The sequence below is a fragment of the Astyanax mexicanus genome, chromosome 15 (assembly GCF_023375975.1).
Source record: "Astyanax mexicanus isolate ESR-SI-001 chromosome 15, AstMex3_surface, whole genome shotgun sequence".
Taxonomy (NCBI): domain Eukaryota; kingdom Metazoa; phylum Chordata; class Actinopteri; order Characiformes; family Acestrorhamphidae; genus Astyanax; species Astyanax mexicanus.
The window spans coordinates 25,814,463-25,840,662 of NC_064422.1; the positions used below are offsets into that span (position 1 = coordinate 25,814,463).

General features: G+C 37.2%; 1 protein-coding gene across 3 annotated transcripts in view; it reads left to right on the forward strand.

The window, feature by feature from the left end:
- pcgf5b (polycomb group ring finger 5b) overlaps positions 1-25,977 on the forward strand; it is a 40,178-nt gene extending 14,201 nt beyond the window's left edge. For all 3 annotated transcript variants that reach the window (XM_049464897.1, XM_049464898.1, XM_049464899.1), the window contains exons 6-9: positions 2,800-2,945; positions 13,604-13,702; positions 15,618-15,707; positions 21,174-25,977. In XM_049464897.1, coding sequence (XP_049320854.1) covers positions 2,800-2,945; positions 13,604-13,702; positions 15,618-15,707; positions 21,174-21,221 — 383 coding nt within the window. In that variant the 3' untranslated portion in view covers positions 21,222-25,977. The remainder of the gene's footprint in view (positions 1-2,799; positions 2,946-13,603; positions 13,703-15,617; positions 15,708-21,173) is intronic.
- Positions 25,978-26,200: the final 223 nt, after the last annotated feature.

The following is a 26,200-nucleotide window of genomic DNA, read 5'->3' on the forward strand; positions in this document are numbered from 1 at the left end:
AAAATATTTTTATTTAAAATGTGGGAGAAATGTTGTTCGTAGTTTATAGAATAAAACAACAATGTTCATTTTACTCAAACGTGAAACTGAAGTGGTCTCTTACATTTTTTCCAGAGCGTTATATACCTAAACTAATAGAACTATTTTAATTTAAAACACATCAGTGGTAAATCAGGAAACTCTCAGAAGGTGGTGCTTTTTTACAGCAATGTTCCATATTAGATTGGAATCAGAAGATCAGAAGATGTCTTTGAGAGTAACAAATGGATCCCTATGTGGTGTGTAAGCTGAACGAACGCCTGTTGAATATCACATATTTACACAAATTTAAGGATAAATATGTGACTGAAGGCCTATTGTTGAGAAACGCAGCAGTTTAGAGGTTTGTGTGAAGGGGTGTTAAATTTGGATTTTAAGGTGACAGCAGGCAGCTGCTCTTTGACAGCCCTCTCTAAGGAGCTTTGATTATATCTCTCTTCATCTCAATGCACCAAAGCTGTGCAGGGGAAACAATCAGTCAGTCCCAGAAAACTAAACCAGGGCTTATGTATGGTGACCGATGAATCTTATAATACTGAGGCACTTTTATCTACTGTTTCGTCTTTAATAATAGTTTTTAAAAGCTGTTCATTGTGGAATGTAAAATAGTAAATATTAATATATTAATATTAATACTATATGGTACAATTTACCAAATAGGAATTAAGTCTAGTTTTGAACTTCACACAATTATGAATGGATATTTTTCATTTAAAGGAAAATATATTTGATACAGGACTGGATCGGTTAGTTGTAGTGATCATGGTGTTCACAGTAAACAGAAATGAGTGTGCTGTGTTTTTTTTTGCATATGTCACTATTGTGTTGTTCCAAGCTGCTGGCAGTTTGCATCAGTGAAGATTAAATAAAGCATTCGCTCTGCTTTATTTTCAGAAAGAAAAATCTGATCAATGTTGCATCATGTTCTGTATCCAAACCTGCCTTGTGGCTTTGAAACGATTTTCCTCGTGAGCCTGCAATTAAAATATTGCCTGCACAGAAATTGGTTTGGTTTTATTGAACATTACACAGAAATTTTCTGCCATCGTTTTGCTTCCTGAATTTCCCAGTTACACACCAGAGGCGACACACACACACACACACATTTTCCTGAAGAGGGAAGTCTGTACAACAGCTCATAAGAGTGTGCAGCTGTAAGCAGTTCCTAATGATCACGTAATTACTTTCCTTCATTTCCCCCAAGTGCGTCTTCCCAAATATCATCCCTTTCATATCATGGGGGAGGGAGCAGTTGCTCTTTCTGAGCAGTTCAGCTGCATGATTGTGGGTCTTGTTTGCACTTTTGAGATGCTTTTGAGGTGTTGGCTATATTCACTCAGCGGGTCTAAAGGACAGTGTTACATCCATGCTTTCTTAAAGGTCTTATTCCATCGTTTTTTTTCATTCATTTTAAAATGTATAGTTGTGGTCTGTAGTATGAATGAATGGCATGTGAGCTGTTTTTTGTGATCCGTTAAAACGCTGCTTTAGTCCGGTGGAGGAGTGACGGGGAGAAACAATAGAATTTCGTCTCTTGCTCATGAATATTCATACATGCAAACATATCACCTCTGATTGGCTAACAGCACTGAGAGACAGCGAGACAGACAACAGTAAGAAACGGTTTAAAATAAAGACATTTTAACACTAATAACAATCTTTCGAATGTTCAGCCACTGACCTAGTCTTAGAGTAAAACAGTAAAACGCAAAATCCACCGGAGATCCTATGTAAACCGATAGTTACTTACACACAGAAGTGGGTAGTCCAGGTCCAAAAAGTAAAAATCCACACCTGGGTTTTGTTGCCTGAGCTGCATTATAGCCATACAGGGGGTGGATTAAATAGTGTAAACAGAACTGTTCTAAACATACACCTAAATATAGAAACGTTTTAAAATGAAGACATTTCTTTGCAATGTCACATGTTACTTTACAACATGTAAAAACAATGTTAAGTGCAGTTCAGCCACTGATTTAGTCTTAGGGTAAAACTGTTAAACGCAAAATCCTTCGGAGATCCTATGTAAACCTATAGTTACTTATACAGAGGTGGGTAGTCCAGGTCCAGAAATAAAAAATCCACCACGGGGTTTTATTCAAACTCCTGGGCGGCTCAGCTGCGGATCGGCCAACAAAACGCTGGGGTGGTTTTAACTTTAAACTAGTGTAAACAGAACTGTTTTAAACATACACCTACCTATCTAAGTTGTGCTTCTCTGGTGGTATTCCATAGACAAATTCTAACTATTTGTTCCTTAGCTCTGAATCACTGGGCAAAGCATGGAACACTGATGTCTTATTTGCACAAATAACACAGGAACGAAATGCCATGCTGTTCTTAGCTATTAGTGCCAGACTATTTCAACAGGAAAATGCCCATCTTCTCAAAAGCCTGCCTTGAAGACGCAGATCCTATTCTACTGCCAGCCACATCGCCAGACCTATGCCAGATTTTTAATGTGTAAGATGTGTAAGATTTGTTCGTTATCAACACTTTTACACCCCTACTGCAAAATCTGCAGGAACTTTGTTAGAGTATTAATGATTAATGCAGGTCACCTTAACAACTTCATGCTCAGACATCTGACATATCTTACACACTGCAGCTGTATGTGTAGCTTAATATATATGAGTACTATCCAATTGCTCATATCAGTCGTAATGTAGGTATGGGTGTAACTAATTCTTTTACAGTAAGTGTATGTTTCTGCATGGTGCGTGTAAATCCACATGCTGTGATGATCTTGTCATGTTTCAGATGATGGCCCCAGGTGTAAAAGGGCGAAGCTGGATGACGACCTTGATGACCGAGGGGACGGAGACTACCATAGAAGTGATCCTCAGATAGCCATCTGCCTGGACTGTCTACGCAACAACAGTCAGCTGGGAGAGAATATTGTAAAGGTCAGCTGTTTTAAATAACATCTTATTATCCTCATAACACTAGCTTGATTATTTAGTTATTAATCCTAAGTCAGAAACTACATCGTTTTTTTTAACACTAACAGTTTGATTTAGCATACTTATGGAGTCCCACAGGGTTCTATTTCAGGGCATATAAAACTGATGATCTACAGGATCTGAGGAGTTTTTCATATCTTCATTTTTCACATCTGTCTAATGCATGTAAAAAAAAGGTGAAACTTAAAGTGTGTCAACATTAATTGCAGTTACATTGTAAGTTGAGGTTAATAATATGTATGTTGTGAAAAGATATGCCACAATTGATACAATGCATTACACATTACTTACACTAAGTAAATAAATAAATAAGTAAATAATTAAAGATAATCACTGAAGAACAAAAGACAATATTTTACAGTTTAGATAATAGTTTTTTAGTCTGAAGTATCAGCAGTACAGTATTCAAATTTCCAAATCTTAATTAACTATAATATATTGGTATTTTGGTATTTTACAGAATTGTAATATAATGGTGAAATCGTGTTTTGCATAATATCACTATAAAATATTGTCCAGTCACAGTATAATACAGTTTTGATGTGGTATTTTACACAATCACGTTGCAATATAATCATAATATGATATTTTGCACACTTGCTAAATATATCACGGATTATTGTGTAGGTTATATATATATATTTTTATGTTGTGTAACATTATAATACAATAATAATACTCTCAGTCCAGCAGCAGCAGGACATGATCTTAATTTGTTTTTTCACAAACAGTCTATATGTTAACTAAATTATATATTTTGCAAATGTGCAAAATATTATATTATGAATATATTGCAACATGATTGTGTAAAATATCACATCAAAACTTTATTATACTGTGACTGGACACTCTTTTCAGATTCTCAGTCTAATTTATTGATGATATATTATATTTTCCATGTTGTGTAGCACATACAATAAATAAATAAATATAGCCGCAAGAGGCGATTTACGGGGTTCGAGCGTTACAGGCAAAGGGGCCCCTGGAGGCCAGTTAGGCTTAAAACATTTTGCTGGTTGACCGGCATCACCAAACTGGATAACCAAGCTAGGTGACCAGCGTGACCATAAAGACAGTAATGACAATGCCAGATGAGTGGTGTGAGTAAACTAGTTGAAAAGCATTAATAAATTGAGCTGTAGTGTTCATCAGGTTTTATGTGGTCTTTTGCTGCACTCTTGTGGGCATTTGGTGAAACAACTTCAGTTCTTATGTTGAAAAAATACAAGCCACAATAATCCTGCTGAGAGCCTAGCAGTGAGGCATGAAAAAGGCACATATCAATAACTAATAATATCAATAATAGTGTATAAGTTTAGACCTGATTAACATTCAGCCTGTCAAAAGCTTGCTGGAATGTGATTGGCTAATTGTGACCACAAAAGTGTCCATGTCAAATTTGTATTTGGTGTACCATTAGTGCATGGGCCATAGATGATAATTGGCAAGGATGACCTTGATAGCTTGTATGGTTCTAGAGAAACAGCTATCTAGCATTGGCCCTGCCCCCTGGGGGTGTATGCCTACTTAAACTGACAGGGTATCTGAGAATCATGTAATGATCAAAGGACTGAAGTGGTATTAATGTCAGGTTAAGCATTCAAAAGTTATAAGTGTTAAAGACATTTTACTGCACCATGGTGGAACTAATTTGCATATGGCGGCCATATTGTTTACAAATGTAAAGATTTTTTAAATAATTATTGAGGAGTAAGCTCTGCTGAACTGTTTGACACCAAACATGTCATGATTGGTCAAGGAGCCAAGGACAAGATCTCAAAAGTAAGTTTTGCATATTATGCAAATTAAAAAAAAAATAAGTGGGTGGAGCATAAACAAGAATGACCCAGGCGGCTGACCAGCATGAACAAGAAGGATAAATATGTTCAATTAAGCAAGACAAGCAAGATTGAATAAGTTCTGCAGAGCTTTAATTTAGAATAATTCAACTGTAGCTGTTTCACCAAATGACCACCAGAGCGCAGCAAGAGACCACATATAACCTGCTGGAAATCTATCACTCTATCAGTAAAACAGAACATTTCCTGTCAGTGTGTTTCTATTTATTAAAAAGAGAAGAAAAGTCCGATTGGGCTCCAAATTGGTAGCCATGATCAAGTGGTCTGTATATATATGTGTATAAATTTGTGTGTTGATAGGATGAAAGGTTCCTGTCTTCTGTCCATTTAGGTTGGAAAATAGCGATAAATAGAATAAATTGAAAATAGTTTTTGTCACTGTAGAACCTACTGAAGACTTATTTGGCTCATACTTGGCACATGTGCTTGAAATGTCATTGTTAATTAGTAGCTTCAACAGTTTTGGCATGCCGCAAACATTGCCAGAGTTTTGGCCAAATAACTCTGAAAAGGCTTTCACGTACATGTTTGATCAAGGTGTTGGGGCCACAAAAAGTTAAAATTCCAAATTCTTTTTGATAATTATTTACCTACTCGGTCTCAAGATTGCATCAAGACCAAAGTTGATTTGATTTGTTGAATATCCAGGGACTAGTTTGAAAAGTGCAATTTTTACTCTATTGGCCACTGATGCAAAACAATACATTTTTGGTAAAGACATGTAATTACAAAGTTGTAAAGGTTACAGCAAAGCATACAAATAAAAAAGAATCCTATGACTGGGCCACACGTACATTTAGATATAAATGATTTTCTGCTATAGCGCCCCCTAGAGGCCAATCAACGCCATATTTTAATGGATGATAGAAGGCCCTCATATACATGTACAGTATAAGTGTCGTCCTGATTGGTGATTGTTTAGCCTGTCAAAATCTTGCCGGAAACTGATTGGCTAATAGCGACCACAAAAATGTACATATCAAATTTTCCTTCAGTAGACCATTAGGACATAGGCCACAGATGATACATGCCAAACGAGAGCTTGATAGCTTGTACGGTTCCTGAGAAACAGATTTTTAGCTTTGGCTCCGCCCCCTGGGGGCGTACGTCTACACAGATTGACAGGCTACCTCAGAATCATGTTAGGACCAAATGTCTAAAGCGGCATTAGTTTCAGTTTAAGCATTCAAAAGTTACAGCTGTTAGAGTGAATTTTGGTGTGCCACGGTAAGATTAATTTGCATGTGGCGGCCATCTTGTTTACAAATTTCAAGATTTTTTCGATAATTATTGAGGGTGGGACTCTGCTGAGTTGTTTGACACCAAACTTGTCAGGATTGGTCAAAAATCCACAGACTAGTTCGCAAAAGTAAGTTTTGCATTTTATGCTAAATAGCAAAAAATCTAAGTGGGCGGAATTTTTGCTCTAGCTATCAGGGCGTGGGAGTTACGAGGCCTAACGCGTTGACCTTCACCATAGCACCCCCTTGAGGCCGATCGGGCTCATCTTTTGAATCTGAGTAGCGGTGAGAAGTACTACCATATGACCAAGTCTCAGCCCTGTAGGCCTTACGGTTTCTTCTGCCCAATCACTTCTATGGCAGAAAAAGAATAATAATAATAATAATAAATATAGCCGCAAGCGGCGATTTACGGGGTTCGAGCGTTACAGACAAAGAGGCCCCTGGAGGCCAGTTAGGCTTAAAACATGTTGCTGGTTGACTGGCATCACCAAACTGGATGACCAGCATGGCAAAGGTGTTTGGCCAGTATGACCAAGCTGGATGACCAGCATTGCTATGATGACAAAGCTGAATGACCAGCAGGACCATAATGACCAATGTGAATGACCAGAATGACCTAGCTGGATGGGCAGCATAACCAAGCTAGGTGACCAGCGTGACCATAAAGACCATAATGACAATGCTAGATGAGTGGTGTGAGTAAACTAGTTGAAATGCATTGATAAATTGAGCTGTAGTGTTCAGCAGGTTTTATGTGGTCTCTTGCTGCACTCTAGTGGGCATTCGGAGAGCCTAGCAGTGAGGCATGACAAGGGCACATATTAATAACCAATAATATCAATAATAGTACATAAGTTTTGACCTGATTGACATTCAGCCTGTCAAAAGCTTGCTGGAATGTGATTGGCTAATAGTGACCACAAAAGTGTCCATATCAAATTTTCATTTGGTGTACCATTAGTGCATGGGCCATAGATGATAATTGGCAAGGACGACCTTGATAGCTTGTATGGTTCTAGAGAAACAGCTATCGAGTATTGGCTCCGCCCCCTGGGGGGGTGTATGTCTACTTAAACTGACAGGGTATCTGAGAATCATGTAATGATCAAAGGACTGAAGTGGTATTAGTGTCAGGTTAAGCATTCAAAAGTTATAAGTGTTAAAGAGATTTTACTGCACCATGGTAGAACTCATTTGCATATGGCGGCCATATTGTTTATAAATGTAAAGATTTTTAAAATAATTATTGAGGAGTAAGCTCTGCTGAACTGTTTGATACCAAATATGTCATGATTGGTCAAGGAGCCAAGGACAAGATCTCAAAAGTAAGTTTTACATATTATGCAAATAAAAAAAAATTAAGTGGGTGCAACATAAACAAGAATGACCCAGGTGGCTGACTAGCATGACTAAGAAGGATAAAGATCTTCAATTAAGCAAGACAAGCAAGATTAAATAAGTTCAGCAGAGCTTTAATTTAGAATAATTCACCTGTAGCTGTTTCACCAAATGACCACCAGAGCGAAGCAAGAGACCACATATAACCTGCTGGAAATCTATCACTCTATAAGTAAGACAGAACATTCCCTATCAGTGTGTTTCTATTTATTAAAAAGAGAAGAAAAGTCTGATTGGGCTCCAAATTAGTACTCATGATCAAGTGGTCTGTATATATATGTGTGTAAATTTGTGTGTTGATACGGTCAAAGGTTCCTGACTTCTGTCCATTTAGGCTTGAAAAAAGCGATAATACAGGCTTGAGGCCTACAAAATCGCTGTAGTTTTCCAGCCGTTGTAGAGGCAAAACATGTCCGATTTGGCTGAAAATTTGCATTCAAGATCAGATTATCAGTCTATATATGTGTATAAATTTGTGTGTCGATAGGGTGAAAGGTTCCTGTCTTCTGTCCATTTAGGTTGGAAAATAGCGATAAATAGAATAAATTGAAAATAGTTATTTTTTCACTGTAGAGCCTAATGAAGACTTATTTGGATCATACTTGGCACATGTGCTTCAAATGTCATTGTTAATTAGTAGCTTCAACAGTTTTGGCATGTTTTAAACTTTGACAGAGTTTTGGCCAAATAACTCTGAAAAGGCTTTCACGTACATGTTTGATCAAGGTTTATGGGCCTCAAATAGTTAAAATGTCAAGATTTTTTTGATAATTATTTACCTACAGGGTCTCAAGATTGCATCATGACCAAATTTGTTTTGATTGATTAAGGACTTAAAGACAAGTTTGAAAAGAGCAATTTTTACTCTTTTGGCCACTGATGAAAATCTTTGCATTTTTGGTAAACACATGTAATTACAAAGTTGTAAAGGCTATAGCAAAGTATACAACTAAAAAAGAATAACAAGACTAGGCCACTTGTACCTTTAGATATAACTGATTTTCTGCTATAGCGCCCCCTTGAGGCCAATCAACGCCATATTTTAATGGATGATAGAAGGCCCTGAGATACATGAAGGGTATAAGTATCGTCCTGATTGGTCATTGTTTAGCATGTCAAAAGCTTGCTGGAATCTGATTGGCTAATAACGATCGCAAAAATTTGCATATCAAATTTTCCTTCTGTAAAACATTAGGACATAGGCCATAGATGATACATGCCAAAGGAGAGCTTCATAACTTGTACGGTTCCTGAGAAACAGATTTTTAGCTTTGGCTCCGCCCCCTGGGGGCGTATGTCTACACAGATTGACAGGCTACCTTAGAAACATGGTGGCATCAAAGTTGTAACGTGGCATTGGTGTAGGTTTAAGCATTCAAAAGTTACAGCTGTTAGAGTAAATTTGGGTGTGCCATGGTAAGATTAATTTGCATATGGCGGCCATATTGTTTAAAAATTTCTAAATTTTTTCGATAATTATTGAGGTTGGGCCTCTGCTGAGTTGTTTGACACCAAATATGACAGCATTGGTCAATGACCCTAGGACAAGTTCTCAAAAGTAGGTTTTGCATATTATGCTAAATAGCAAAAAATCTAAGTAGGCGGAGCTTAGTGGTTCTATTGACCTTTTTGATTTGCCATTAACCAAGGAATCATATAATGCAAGAATTTTTGCTCTAGCTATCAGGGCGTGGGAGTTACGAGGCCAAACGCGTTGACCTTCGCCATAGCGCCCCCTTGAGGCCGATCGGGCTCATCTTTTGAATCTGAGTAGCGGTGAGAAGTACTACCATATGACCAAGTCTCAGCCCTGTAGGCCTTACGGTTTCTTCTGCCCAATCACTTCTATGGCAGAAAAAGAATAAGAACTATAATAAATATAGCCGCAAGCGGCGATTTACGGGGTTCGAGCGTTACAGGCAAAGAGACCCCTGGAGGCCAGTTAGGCTTAAAACATGTTGCCGGTTGACCGGCATCGCCAAACTGGATGAGGATGACCAGCATGACCGTGAAGACCAAGCTAGATTACCAGCATGACTAATCTGGATGACAAACTTGTTGACCATAATGACCAAACTGGATGACCAGCATGGCAAAGGTGGTTGGCCAGTATGACCAAGCTGGAAGACCACCATTACTATGAGGACAAAGCTGAATGACCAGCAGGACCATAATGACCAATGTGAATGGCCAGCATGACCAAGCTGGATGGCCAGCATAACCAAGCTGGGTGACCAGCATGACCATAAAGACCATAATGGCAATGCTAGATGAGTGGTGTGAGTAAACTAGTTGAAAAGCATTGATAAATTGAGCTGTAGTGTTCATCAGGTTTTATGTGGTGTCTTACTGCACTCTAGTGGGCATTTGGTGAAACAAATTCAGTTCTTAAATTGAAAAAACACAAGGCATAAAAAGGGCATATAAATAACCCGTATATAGTATATAAGTTTTGACCTGATTAACATTCCGCCTGTTAAAAGCTTGCTGGAATGTGATTGGCTAATAGTGACCACAAAAGTGTCCATATCAAATTTTCATTTGGTGTACCATTAGTGCATGGGCCATAGATGATAATTGGCTAGGATGACCTTGATAGCTTGTATGGTTCTAGAGAAACAGCTATCGAGCATTGGCCCTGCCCCCTGGGGGGGTGTATGTCTACTTGAACTGACAGGGTATCTGAGAATCATGTAATGATCAAAGGACTGAAGTGGTATTAGTGTTAGGTTAAGCATTCAAAAGTTATAAGTGTTAAAGACATTTTACTGCACCATGGTAGAACTCATTTGCATATGGCGGCCATATTGTTTATAAATGTAAAGATTTTTTTAATAATTATTGAGGAGTAAGCTCTGCTGAACTGTTTGACACCAAACATGTCATGATTGGTCAAGGATCCAAGGACAAGATCTAAAAAGTAAGTTTTGCATATTATGCAAATAAAAAAAAAATTAAGTGGGTGGAACATAAACAAGAATGACCCAGGTGGCTGAGTAGCATGACCAAGAAGGATAAATATGTTCAATTAAGCAAGACAAGGAAGATTAAATAAGTTCAGCAGAGCTTTATTTAGAATAATTCACCTGTAGTTGTTTCACCAAATGACCACCAGAGCGCAGCAAGAGACCACATATAACCTTCTGGAAAGCTATCACTTTATCAGAAAGACAGAACATTCCCTATCAGTGTGTTTCTATTTATTAAAAAGAGAAGAAAAGTCCGATTGGGCTCCAAATTGGTACTCATGATCAAGTGGTCTGTATATACATGTATGTAAATTTGTGTGTTGATAGGGTCAAAGGTTCCTGACTTCTGACCATTTAGGTTTGAAAAAAGTGATAATACAGGCTTATGGCCTACAAAATGGCTGTTGCTCTTTGGCCATATTAGAGGCAAAAAATATCTGATTTGGCTCAAAATTTGCAATCAGGATCACAATATCAGTCTATATATGTATGTCAATTTCTGTGTCAATAGGGTCAAAGGTTCCTGACTTCTGTCCATTTAGATTTGAAAAAAGCGATAATACAGGCTTGAGGCCTACAAAATCACTGTAGTTTTCCAGCCGTTGTAGAGGCAAAACATGTCCGATTTGGCTGAAAATTTGCAATCAAGATCAGATTATCAGTCTATATATGTGTATAAATTTGTGTGTTGATAGGGTGAAAGGTTCCTGTCTTCTGTCCATTTAGGTTGGAAAATAGTGATAAATAGAATAAATTGAAAATAGTTATTTTATCACTGTAGAGCCTACTGAAGACTTATTTGGCTCATACTTGGCAAATGTGCTTCAAATGTCATTGTTAATTAGTAGCTTCAACAGTTTTGGCATGTTTTAAACTTTGACAGAGTTTTGGCCAAATAACTCTGAAAAGGCTTTCACGTACATGTTTGATGAAGGTGTATGGGCCTCAAATAGTTAAAATGTCAAGATTTTTTTGATAATTATTTACCTACAGGGTCTCAAGATTGCATCAAGACCAAATTTGTTTTGATTGATTAAGGACTTAAAGAAAAGTTCGAAAAGAGTCATTTTTACTCTTTTGGCCACTGATGAAAATCTTTGCATTTTTGGTAAACACATGTAATTACAAAGTTGTAAAGGCTACAGCAAAGTATACAAATAAAAAGAATAACAAGCCTAGGCCACTTGTACCTTTAGATATAACTGATTTTCTGCTATAGCGCCCCCTTGAGGCCAATCAACGCCATATTTTAAAGGATGATAGAAGGCCCTGAGATACATGTAGGGTATAAGTATCGTCCGGATTGGACATTGTTTAGCATGTCAAAAGCTTGCTGGAATCTGATTGGCTAATAACGATCGCAAAAATTTGCATATCAAATTTTCCTTTTGTGAAACATTAGGACATAGGCCATAGATGATACATGCCAAAGGAGAGCTTCATAGCTTGTACGGTTCCTGAGAAACAGAATTTTAGCTTTGGCTCCGCCCCCTGGGGGCGTATGTCTACACTGATTGACAGGCTACCTCAGAATCATGTTGGCATCAAAGTTGTAAAGTGGCATTAGTGTAGGTTTAAGCATTCAAAAGTTACAGCTGTTAGAGTAAATTTGGGTGTGCCACGGTAAGATTAATTTGCATATGGCGGCCATATTGTTTACAAATTTCACAATTTTTCGATAATTATTGAGGTTGGGACTCTGCTGAGTTGTTTGACACCAAATATGACAGGATTGGTCAATGACCCTAGGACAAGTTCTCAAAAGTAGGTTTTGCATATTATGCTAAATAGCAAAAAATCTAAGTGGGCGGAGCTTAGTGGTTCTATTGACCTTTTTGATTTGCCATTAATCAAGGAATCATATAATGCAAGAATTTTTGCTCTAGCTATCAGGGCGTAGGAGTTACGGGGCCAAACGCGTTGACCTTAGCCATAGCGCCCCCTTGAGGCCGATCGGGCTCATCTTTTGAATCTGAGTAGCGGTGAGAAGTACTACCATATGACCAAGTCTCAGCCCTGTAGGCCTTACGGTTTCTTCTGCCCAATCACTTCTATGGCAGAAAAAGAATAAGAACTATAATAATAATAATAATAATAATAATCAGAACAATTACAATAGGGTTTCTAGCACTACGTGCTCGAACCCCTAATAATCAGAACAATTACAATAGGGTTTCTAGCACTACGTGCTCGAACCCCTAATAATAATCAGAACAATCACAATAGGGTTTCTAGCGCTACGTGCTCGAACCCCTAATAATAATCAGAACAATTACAATAGGGTTTCTAGCACTACGTGCTCGAACCCCTAATAATAATAATCAGAACAATTACAATAGGGTTTCTAGCACTACGTGCTCGAACCCCTAATAATACTCTCAGTCCAGCAGCAGGAGGGCATGATCTTCATTTGTTTTTTTCACACACAGTCTTTATGTCAACAATAAGAAGATAAAAGACACTGATCTTCAGCCTTTATTAAAGCCCAGCTAAACAAAGGCATTTTTGATGTACTGCTCAGTACCCTTCACCTCTGTGCCCCTCTACTCTTTATCTGTTCATTTACTGTTCATTCTCTCTCTCATGCCACCTCTCTCTATCTTCCTCCTTCTTAATTTCCCCTAATTAAGTTTCTAAAGCGTGACATGATCCGCTGATGAAGTGGCTCGTCTAATCCAGAGCTTTTGCCTCCCACATCAAAGGCTGCTTATATTATAATGACAGGTTTTTGTCCTATAGGATCACATCACGGCTGCACTCCTCCATTTAGCAACTTGGTGTCTCACTAATTAAAGTATAAGGCTTCTTTTATTAGGTCTGCTGTGTGAGGAGAATTATACAGGCTGACAGTGGACGTGTTGGAGTGTGTTAATACACTCTGCCTGTAATGAGGAGCTTGTTTGTTGTAACTCTGCATCTTCATCACAGCTGTTAATTGGTGGGCAGGCAGTAGGTTGTGCTGTGAAGGGATGAGCTATGATATGATAGAGATAAAGACCCTAAGCTTTAAACACATTTTCCCACAGCAAATGTTGAGTATGATTGATTGAGAGTGCTCACTGTTAATGCTCTGTTTATGTGAATGTGGGGCAGCTGTGAATGTGTGTGTATGTGCTGTGTCTCCTCTTCAGGGCTTAATGAAGAAATTTATTCGCTGCTCAACCCGAGTCACAGTCGGAACAATCAAGAAGTTCTTAAGTCTAAAGTTAAAGCTTCCAAGTTCTTATGAGGTAACAATTGTCCTGTCTGTGTGTTTGGCGTCTTTATGTTGTTCATCAAAGAGTTGCCAGTTTATTGGGATCTCCATTTGCAGCAACAATGGCTGTCACTCTTCTAGGAAGAATTTACACTAGATCATGTATTTGTAACCGAACACACAAACTATATAATTTACTTAATACCTTTTTTTAAATCACACTTTCTCCCCAATTTACAACGGCAATTACCCAACCCACTTATTTGGACTCCCCCTATCACTAGTAGTGCCTCAACACCAGGAGGGTGAAGACTAACACATCCCTCCTCTGATACATGTGAAGTCAGCCACCGCCTCTTTTTAAACTGTTGTTGATGCAGCATTGCCGAGTAGCATCACAGTGCGCTCAGAAGAAAGTGCAGCGACTCGGTTCTGATACATCAGCTCACAGATGCCTTGTGCTGATCAGCATCACTCTGTGCAGTGATGTCGGGAGAGGGTGTCATCTACCCACCCAGAGACAGCAAGGCCAATTGTGCTCTCTCAGAGCTCCAGCAGCTACATGATGGCAAGCTACATGAACAGGATTCCAACTGGAGATCTCCTCCTGATCCTAGTGTCAGCGCTTAGTCCGCTGGGCCACTCGGAGCCCCATTTACTCAATACATTTGAACAATGATTTGCACTCACTTTGCTGCTTGTGTAGAGTTCACACATCATACTGCATCCAGCCAGCAGAGGCACTTTACCTGTAAAGGCTTCACTAATAAGAAACGCTGCAGTCTGCATGCTTTTTTACAGTCCCTCATAGTATCAGAGCAGTCAAACATGGGGGTAATGTGTTTTGCTGCTTCAGGGTCTGGGTAATATTTGCTATAACCGTAAAAATAAGAGAAAATCCTCCAAGAGAATTCCCAGTCACAGATATCCCAAGTTGCAAAAGTTAATTTAAGGGAGATACTCCGGGACGTGGTTTTGGATCTCGCTCACACACCAAAGAATACCAAAGGATAACAGAACTTTTTGCTGTTTTACAGCTCTGAAAATCACTTCAGTTTCTGAATCAGTTTCTCTGATTTTGCTATTTATAGGTATATGTTAGAGTAAAATGAACATTGTTGTTTTATTCTATAAACTACAGTGATAATTTTTCCCAAATTCGAAATCAAAATATTGTCATTTAGAGCATTTATTTGCAGAAAATGAGAAATGGCTGAAATAACAAAAAAGATGCAGAGCTTTCAGACCTCAAATAATGCAAAGAAAACAAGTTCAAATTCATAAAGTTTTAAGAGTTCAGAAATCAATATTTGGAGGAATAACCCTGTTTTTCTAACTTACCTCAACATGCCTTTTGCAATCATTTAGTCCCTCGTGGGCAATGCTAAAATAAAATCAATTTTACAAACTGTACAGCAGGCAGGACTTTCAGTGTTTATTACTTTTACCAGACATGGATTTACTTTAGAGTAGTCTGAGTTGAAATGAGCTTTGATGGGAGCCATGATGCTCCTTCTCGTAGTCACTGAACGCATCCCGTCCAGGAGAGTAAAAAACACTGCCAGCCCACACTGAAAACTGATTGGCTGACTCAGATTTTATCTGACTTGTGGGCATCAGGGGGCCGTTATTGATATGCGGCAACTTCTGGGAGACATGGGACGTCTGCATTAATCAGCCAGTTGGTTCTGAAACTCAAACACAGTTAGGCCATGCTGCAAGATGGTTATCTGACTTTGTCAACTGTCTGAACTGACTTTTACCTAATTAAGATGTGGCAGTGCGTTAATAAACCAGCATTAGCAAAACCTTTTAGTGGTTCTGATACAATCAAAGAGTAGATGTACCCAATAAACTGGCAACTTGTTAACTTTATACATCTATAGAACTAATTATTATATATTTGAGAATACGACAGATCCTTACAGCCTGTGTGTCTCTCTCTGCAGCTAGATGTTCTATGCAATGGAGAGATCATGGGGAAAGATCACACCATGGAATTCATCTACATGACGAGATGGAGGCTTCGGGGTGAAAATGTAAGCAATGCTAGCATCTTCTTTTCGCACCTCATGCTAAATCTGTAGCTCTCACCTCTTCCACTGCTAGAAATAGAATAGAAGGCCATTTTTATTTGTTTTAGTGTTTTCTTTAAAAGCTAATTAACCTTTGATGGTAACTTCATGTGGTGGTTATATAAAGTAGATGAATCCTGAGGGCTGGTTATAGTGTCCAGTGCAATGTCTCAAAGCATCCCACCTCAAAAAGGGAAGATTACTGGATGTTTTGACAGGTTAGGTGTCCTGTAGCTTTATGAATGGTTCTCTACAGTGAGAGTCACCAAATTATTCTTTTAAAATAGGCTGATGCGATATTGGACTGAGCATGGGGGAAAATTATTTTAAAACATGCATTGTGGTAAAGGCTCTTTAAAAACTGATGAATGTGGTAATTAGGGGTGGGCGATATGGCCCTAAAATAATATCACAATATTTTATGGTATTTTTGCGATAATGATACTCTTGGCGATATGACAAAACACTGAAATAGAAAAATGTTTCAAGAATACACTACTGCAACAAAATGAAACTTTTATTTTATTATTGCATATAATATGATATGGCACACACCCCCCCTAACTAAGATATAAAAAATACAAGAATTTAATCAGATTTGTAACAGAAGTAAATTATCCAGAATGCCATGATGCGTATTAATAATGCACTCCAAATATCTCTATATATACAGCATTAAAGTAAAATCATACTGTACAGAAATTAGAAAGGTGTGATTTTTTTCTTTTGCTAAAAACAGCAAAAAAGTAGTACACTGATGTGATAATTAGGGGTGGGTGATATGGCACGATATTTCAGGGTATTATATCTATAATATCTATATCTATAATATTTTATCTCCCTAGACTAAGTTTACTGTTCTGATTTCTCCATGTTCGCAGTAGTTTTTGTATCAGTGGCATAAAAAAAAATACTGCTGCTTTAACAATATTAACATTTTAATAAGAAAAATCTGAATCATTTCTCTATGGGCTATCATGCCCATACTACCCATGCAGTTAACATCACATCACACAGAGGGAGTATGTGCTGTTTTTTTCTTTCTGGACTTTTTACAGGATCAGATCAGATTCATTCTTTTCCCTTCTTATAGCTGATCCAGCGTTTTCTGCTGATATCACCCAGATACTCATACCCATCCATGCTAATGTGTCATCTCTATGAGTGTTTTCACTCTTGTACTGAATAGTCGAGTCAGCACTAGATGGACGTTTTTCACGGTATCTTCAGTGCAAGCACATTTTCTCCTTCCTTCCTCAACAGTGCAAACCTGAAACAGGGAGTAATGTGACAAAATGAACTTGAGAGCAAGTAGCTTTTACACAGGCTGTGAGACGCACCAGGGATCGCATGAAGCATACTTATAACCCGCTTTAGCTCTCATGTAAATACTGTAATTTAAAAAAGCTGTTTTGTATAATTCCGAGGCAAAAAGTAATATAACACACCACACATTGCTGATTTTACTGTTACTCAAAACAATAATAAGCCTATAATGATCTAAAGTACACTCACTGACTAAAACATACAGGCCAATAACTTGGAATCAAATGAAACTTTAAATGTATGAATTTAATGGTAATATACAGCTCTGAACAAAATGAAGAGACCAGTTTCTGAATCAGTTTCTCTGATTTTACTATTCATAGGTATATGTTTGAGTAAAATGAACATTGTGGTTTTATTCTATAAATTACAGACAACATTCTTCCCAAATTCCAAATAAAAATATTATCATTTAGAGCATGTATTTGCAAAAAAAGTGAAATGGCTGAAATAACAAAAAAGATGCATTGCTTTCAGACCTCAAATAATGCAAAGAAAACTCATAAAGTTAAAATTCACAAAGTTTTAAGAGTTCAAAAATCAGTAACCCTGTTTTTTTAATCACAGTTTTCATGCATCTTGGCATGTTCTCCTCCACCAGTCTTTAACTACTTTCGGATAACTTTATGCCTTTACTCCTGGTGCAAAAATTCAAGCAGTTTAGCTTGGTTTGATGGTTTGTGATGATCCGTCTTCCACCTGATTATATTCCAGAGGTTTTAAAAACATCATTATTAAGTGGTCTCTTATTATTTTACAGAGCTGTATATGTATGCAGAGCGATCACAGTATAAGAGTGACAGCGCAGATGTGGTATAAAATGTGGTATAAAAGTGAACTTAACACTTTAACTGTAGTGAAGACCAAGAGCAACTTCTACCAATTGTTGCATAATGCTGCTTTAACTCCTGGGGGTCACTGGTTATAAGTTATAAGTAAAGACGGACTGATTTATAAAGAAATTTGGTTTCATAGAAACTCATAGAACACACACTGATCACTGAACTAACTGTGGCATCGTAATTTTAAAAAATACTGGTGTAAATGTTGGTGTATTTGTCTAATGTTTATGATTTTTTATATTCTAATACTTTGTAAATTGTTTTTCTACTCACATCTGAATCATTGCGTAAGAACTAAACTGAATTGTGGAAATATAGATTTTTTCACGCATTGAATAATTTCCTAAAGAAAAAGAAATTATTCAATGACTCACATTGTTGAGAGTTTAGAGATCTACCTCTGCTTGGGGCCTGGGGGGTGCATGGTCTGTCCTGGTGGACTCTTTTGCTGTTTGTCCCACTTTTCTAGCATGACCCACACTCCCTGGCTGGGACCGACTTTAGGCCAGTTAAAAGTGACACACATTTTTGGAAGTGTGCTGAATTAATGTTAAGGTTCTACGGTTCTAAAGTTAAAGAGGATAACCCTGCATTCACACTGGCAGGTGACGGAGCAACAAGCTACCATTTATTTTCTATGGGAGGATGTGATATGTAGCCTTAATTTGGTGCCAAGTGGCAAGGGACATCTCGACAGAGCAGCAAATCGAGTTGACATTTTCTCAACTTCATACAACTCAATTAAGATGCGTTGAAGCAACATTCTAAACCGACTGGCTAAACAAATTTTTCTGACCAATCAGAGACACAGGGGTGAGAGGTCCCCAGTTTTGCTTTCTGAAAATTTGATTCATACTGTACTTAGTTCTGTACTTTGGTCTGAACATGACAGATAGCACATTTCGATCAAAATAACTCTGGTTCTACCAGGAAGACTCTAGAACAGGGGTCGGCAATTAAGTTGTGCTTAAGTTAAGCTGTGGGCCAGATATTTTCCAAGCCATTAGGTGGCGGGCCACAAAAAAAAAATGTTTTTTTTGGAAATTGAAGTGTAATGGTATGGAGTGCTACAGACTAGTAGCTCTCGAACCCAGAGGATTGTTGAACAGTAGATCTCAATGCAGGTTAACCCAAGAAGAAAGGAAAAAAAAAATTATAATAAACACACCGCTGCTCACATGGGATCAAACCGATGTCGTCAGGGTCGCAGTTCGATACACTATAGCTGCCCCGGCTAATGAATTGGGACACAGCCGGAAAAAACGCCCAAGATAGGGAGCCCAAGAATGGGCGAAAAAACAAAAACGGGCGGAAAAATTAAACTAAAGTCACGCCGAGCGCGACAGAGAGACGGTGGAGGAATGTAAACAAAAGCTTTTTTTTTTTTTCATTATCGTTCATTATAGTTCAAACAACCTCATGGGCCAGATGTTTTATGCCGCCTATAGCCGAACCCTGTTTTAGACTCTCAAAACCACACTTTTGATTTTTAAATATTACTTTACCATACATATAAATATTTATTTCAGACATTACAGATAACCCTGAGGATGTGATCTGATGTTTGATATACCTGATATAAAACCTATGTGAAATAATAGAGTATTATTAAATGTGTTATGATTTAGAAATCAATATTGGAATCAGGCGATTGTTTCACGTAGTAAGTTCTGGGATCAGACAAAACAGTGTGATCATAAAGATCTCATTTTTCAAGCACATGTAGGAAGGTGTGACAGCCACCTGAAGCGCTGTGGAAATTCCCACTGGGGCTTAAAGACTCAGAAGTGGGTCAGTGTAGACCCACACTTCATTTACCCCCACACACACAGACACACACACACACACACACACACAGAGACACACACACACACACACACACACCTCTAAAAATAGTACTCTACCCAGGCTGAGCATAATGTATTAGTGTGTGCATGTGTGTGTGTGCATGTGTGTGTGTGTGTGTGTGTGTGTGAATGACTCACCTGCATTAACTGCTGTCCAGATGCTCTTTTGCTTCTTAATTTCCTCAGTGCAGTTTACACACACATTTCCCCTCCCCTCACGTTCCTCCCTACCTGTGAATAAACACCCATAATTACTTCAAGGCTACGTTACATAAAGTGTAATAAAGCTTTATGACCTTAACAAAAAGAATCATTACAATCTGCATGTGTCATTTAACTAATTTTGTTGCTGTATTATCCTCCTTTATTTAATAATTTCGCAGTATTGTTTTCTATCATTACGTTGAAGCCTACGTAGCTTTTAAAGGAACTGGATATGCTTTTAGTGTGGAAAATACGAGTGCTTACAAAGCAAAAATGTTTCAAAAATAAAACAGAGAGATGTATTTTAAACAACAGAATATTAAGTATTTCACAGATATTCTGTCATTTAATTCTTATTTTAAATTACAAAATAATATAGTTGTTCAGAGTCTAATAGAGTCTAATCTGCTTAGTAAACTAAAAGACTTTGTATTAGAAGGTGCAAATGTGACTCTCAAATATAAAATATAGCAGATATAAACTTAAAAAAAGTTTTCGACTTCAAATCAAATACAGTATTACAAAAAAATAAGAAAAGGCCCTGTATTTCACAGATAATCTGTGTATTAACTTTTTTATATCATCTCGTAAATGATGAGTTTTCTTTAATTTTTACCAAATTGAAAACCTCTGGAATATAATCAAGAGGAAGATGGATGATCACAAGCCATCAAACCAAGCTGAACTGCTTGAATTTTTGCACCAGGAGTGGCATAAAGTTATCCAAAAGCAGTGTGTAAGACTGGTGGAGGAGAACATGCCAAGATGCATGAAAACTGTGATTAAAAACCAGGGTTATTCCACCAAATATTGATTTCTGAAAATGTGAAAATGAACCTGTTTTTTTTTTTTTTTTTTTGCATTATTTGAGGTCTGAAAGCTCTGCATCTTTTTTGTTATTAGTTCAACAATTTCTAATTTTCTGCAAAAAAAAAAAGCTCTAAATGACAATATTTTTATTTGGAATTTGGGAGAAATGTTGTCTGTAGTTTATAGAATAAAACAACAATGTTCATTTGACTTAAACATATGAGAATGAAATGGTATCTTATTTTTTTCCAGAGCTGTATATTAACTACCCCAAGTAGGTGCAATACGTCACTAGGTGGAACAAACCATAGCGTTTATTCTGATTAAATAAAAAGGAACAACTTTTGTTTGTTTCACTCAATCATTTTAGTTAACTGTTTTTTTTTGTGCTCTTTCTCCAGGACTACCCAATGGTACTTGAATATCGACCTCGAATTGACTTTGGCTAGATGATGAGCTGATGCTCCTGCACTACTTTCAGCCTATCAGCACACAGAACAGTGAATGGTCGTGCTACACAGTAGCGACTCAAACACACCAGTCTACTTTCTTTTACATTTTTTTTAGCAGTTCCTCTCCAGGAGTTTTTACTCACTCTTCAGATTTCCCAGCACAGCAGGGACTGGAACTCTTGGTGCCCCGGATTGTTGGAAGGATGTTTGTTTGCCATGTGTGTGTCTCGCTCTGTTTGCTGGTCTAGCAGCAGAACTGTTGACGTACGTTTTCACGGGCCCAGGAGAGGAGTCTCCAACTCTTCAAGTGCATTCAGTCGTTATGTAAGTTGCTTGTATATCAGTAACTATTATAGTGCCTTTTCCACACATTGTGTTTCAGTGATGATAGTCACTGATCCCAGGAGCCTTGTTTCTGTACAGATAGGCCTGTGTAATCTGAATTCTGTTCATTGTGTTCATATAAAAATACACACAGTGAAGTGTCTTATCAGCCCCAGTCTTCATCTGGTATTATTAAAATAAGCTACTTGTGTCAATTTCATATTTTTATTACATCCCTCGCTGCCTCGTACTGTACCTGACCCGTAAAGGACAGCAGTGTCTACAGTATCTACTGGGATTTGTTCCAATATGTTTTTTTTGTTGTTTTTTTTTATGAAGAAGGAAGCTTTATTATCAGCAGTAGAGAAAGCATGCAGGCGTTCACTAGAGTGAAAGAAGGAATAGATTCATACGTTATACAACTGTTTAGAATTACCATCTGGAGTTTATATAGTTTAGCCAGTTACAGTAACTAGCAAAAGTATAGACAACACATTTTTGCACTTTTTATTATGCAATTGCCTTTTTTTCTTACAGGTTTTAATTTTTCTGTGTTAAAAGCAAACAGATTCATTGGTCTTTCATGTTTGATCTTGACCTCCACAGTTCCCCTGAACAGTGTTCTGCACCGTAAAATCTTTCTTTAGTGGGAAAATACTGCTAGTCACTGCAGCTCCAAATAGACATTGTGAAATTAAACAAAACATTAATTGTGGCATGTATAAGAAATATGACAACTTTATTTTTTGTTTGTTTCTAATCTGCTGAGAAATCTAATATAATGTATATTTAACAACACATGTAATTAGACCAGGTTTGGGCACCCTTTACCAAATGACAATGACTGTTTTCTTTTTTCCACAATTTAAATTTAAATGTAAAACCTTCAAAAAACTTCAAATTAATTACAATTATACGATAAAAATATTATTTAATATTGATAGCTAAAATACAAGAGTTTGGTGCAACTGTAGAAAATACATATCCATACATCTGTATTATACATGTGTAGTTTAGTTTTAGCAGTTTTTTTTTTAAGCCAGAAGTTGCACTCATAGCTTTAGCATGCACCATTTGATACTGTTTGCAGCAGTAAAAACGAAGGTATACCCTTAAATGTTAAATCCATAATTAATTGGACTCTAAACTTTTGTCTGTGTTAAAGCAAACAAATTAATTAGTCTTTTTTAGATCTGATCCTGACCTCCACAGTTCCCCTGAACAGTGTTCTAAGCCGTAAAATCTTTCTCTAGCACTGGTACAATCTTTGAAGAGCCACAGAATTTATAAAACTTATGGAAATTTGATCAAACTGACGGTTCCTAACTAGAGTTAGGATAGAAATGCCTCTGACCCAATGTGCTAATCAAGGTCTGAGACCTTGTCTGTGAAATTGCACAGGGTACAGTTTATTTTTAAGGCTATAAAATATGGAAAAAAACTACATTTCCCACATCTCAGTAAAAAAAAAAAAAGAAAAAGACAAATGTGTCATTTAGCCAAGGGTGCCCAAATGGTCATATACAGCTCTGAACAAAAATGAGACCACTTAAAAATGATGAGTTCCTCTGGAATATAATCAAGAGGAAGATAGATGATCACAAGCCATCAAACCAAGCTGAACTGCTTGATTTTTTGCACCAGGAGTGGCATAAAGTTATCCAAAAGCAGTGTGTAAGACTGGTGAAGGAGAACAAACATTTCTCATTTTCTGCAAAGAAATGCTCTTAATGACAATATTTTTATTTGGAATTTGGGAGAAATTTTGTCCATAGTTTATAGAATAAAAAAACAATGTTCATTTTACACAAACATATAACTGTAAATAGCAAAATCAGAGAAACTGATTCAGAAACTGAAGTGGTCTCTTATTTTTTTCCAGAGCTGTATATAGTTCTTTCAAAAGTCTTTTTTTCCACAGATATGATTTGAAACCTTTTTATAGTCCTCACACTTTCAGTGACCCCTGTGGCCTGTAGATGTGGACACTGGTGTGGTGGACCACACATCAGGATGGACATGTTTAAAGTGATCAATCAGAATAACTTTGCATTGATTTATAGTGACCCTGTTCCCTCAGGGGAAACTGGACCAAAACCAAGGTTTTGATATGACAGTGGAAAAATACTGCTAGTAACTGCAGCTCTAAATAGACAGCGTTCTGTATCTGCATAGTATTCCAAGCTATTACTCTCCGCCTCCAGTTTGTTTACATATCCTGTCATGGGAATGACCCCGAAGATCTCAAAAGCTTGGGCTGTTTTATTATTTTTTTTAAAGCTAAAGTATCTATTTTATTGTACCATATATTGCATTTTGTTTTTGCTTTTTCATTGATCAGATTACTTTTCTTTGGGGTGTCTTCTTAGGCGTTCTAGCTTTAAAATGAGGCCTGCTATCCGGTGTCATGTCAAAAAATGCTCAAAGTGTCCAAATGTCTATTAATTATTGAAGGCAGAAGCTGAGGGGCTTTCTTCTGCTTTATCCCACTATTTTTCAACCATATAATCTCAAATCCCAAACTGTTCTAAGGTTAGAGGATTTCACCAAAGACACAAAGCCTTGGGCTATGTTCACACAGCAGGTAAACGTGGCCCAAACTTTGACAAAACATTTTTTTCATATGTGACACAGATATGTGGCAAAACACTGAATTTGATGTAATTAATTCTGATTAGGCCACTTTAATATGAGGAAAGCCAACAGATCAGAATTCATGTGACTTTTAATTCAAGGAGAAGGAAAAAATGGATGTTAGGGAATGACAGGAATTCTGGTTCAGAATTACAGTACTACAATAAATTAAAGCCATATTAAAACCACAAAAAAAAATGCAATAGATCATCTATAGCCCTATCCTGACGGGATTCGTTTTTCAAGGGGTCTCATTTTCTCTTTTATGGGGGGTCCTCTGTGAAATTTACAGGCTGAATTACCTACTGTTTTTCGCTGAACTCCGTCCGGACGCACATCTGAGTTTCGTCACCTCCCATTTAATAAAATAGCTATTTGTCCACTGCCATGCACCATAATTACACTTTGGGCGCACGTTTCCACAGAGATCCACGTAAAAACAACAGCGGGTGGAAATGAAGTAGCTACTGAACGTGATTTTGTGACCGAAAAGCCAAAAAACTCACTGGTCCTCCTGTTTTTTTAATTGCAGTACGGAAGCAAGAGTTTTATCACTGAGTAGAAGTGTGAAATATTTTTCACAGACGTCCCCCTGAGAAACTAATCCCATCCAGATAGGGCTTTTGACATTAAATATTCATGTAAAAATCGTTTTAATTATTTCGGTAAACAAACAAATGCTAAGGCTAAGCTGTCAACTCAGCTAAGCTTACTAAATCTACGTTTTAGTTTCCCAACGTTTTATACCTTTTCATTTGTGCAAGGAGGTCATAAAAATCTACTTGAACCTGTATAAAAAAATAATCCTATAGGAAACACTGAGACTTCACATTTAGTATAAATATTTGGGTTGATCAAACTAAATAGAAGACCCATATTGCAACCCCTCTGTATTTGAAGAAACGTAAAAAAAAAAAAATCAAAATGCAGCCATATGAAAACATTGTTGAAAGAAAATAAAAAGGTTAAAAGCTAAAGTACAGAGATGCAAACCAAAGAAGTGGGCATGGCCAAATAACGTGCCCTTTTTAGAGAATGCGTGAACGCTTGTAGGTGCATGAACTTTTCAAACAAATGTCAGATATTGATATTATTAAAATAAAATTTATGCCACTTTACCTGCTGTAGGAACATAACTTATGGCCTTCTCGAAATTAAAGCTAAAACAATGAACTAAACTTGCCTTACAGCTGCAGCATTCACAGATGCTTTAAAAGCCTAGCAAAACAAGTATGTAGACATTATTTCATCCAAAATTCACAAGCTTCCGTATGTTTTTGTTTGACTAATTATTTTTTTCATGAAACCAATTTTGATGGATTTTTACAGATAAAGGTCAGAACCGTTCATAAACTGTAATTGAAGCCTAAGAATGAAGCCCTTTCTGGTGAGTTCATTAATGTGTGTATATCAGTATGTATGTTTGGGGGGAAAACACCAGTAGGCTAGTGGTTTAATGTGGTAGCTGAATAAATGTTTAGACCGAATAATCCTTGAAATGTCCTTGTGCTGCAATGAATTATATGTATTTTTGTAACAAGAAGCACTTGTAGATATATAAAAAAAAGTTGTATGTTTAACAAACATAAGATGCTGCTTAGAATAATCTATTTTTCAATGTAAATGTGCCTGAGATCATTCCTATAGAGATTAGATATGTACATACTGTAAGCGACTTATTATATATGTGAAGCATTGTTTAAATACATGCCGGTCGATGAATGAAGAATTGCCTGTGTTGTTATTTGGATTACACAGTATTTGAATAAAAAAACAACCTGAATTATAAAAACAACTGTGTGATGTTCTGCTTTACTGATTAAATAAATAAAAAAGCTAATGTTGCAAACTGAGAATTAACCCTTAGAACCCTATTGATGCAAATTGCGTGAAAAATCGCACATTGTTTATACAGCTTAATTACACAGGAATGCGTCAATGCACCAAAGTGATTCATACATTGTGACAAACAGGGAACCCAGTTGTTTCCAGAAATAGTATTGACCTCTCACTGAACT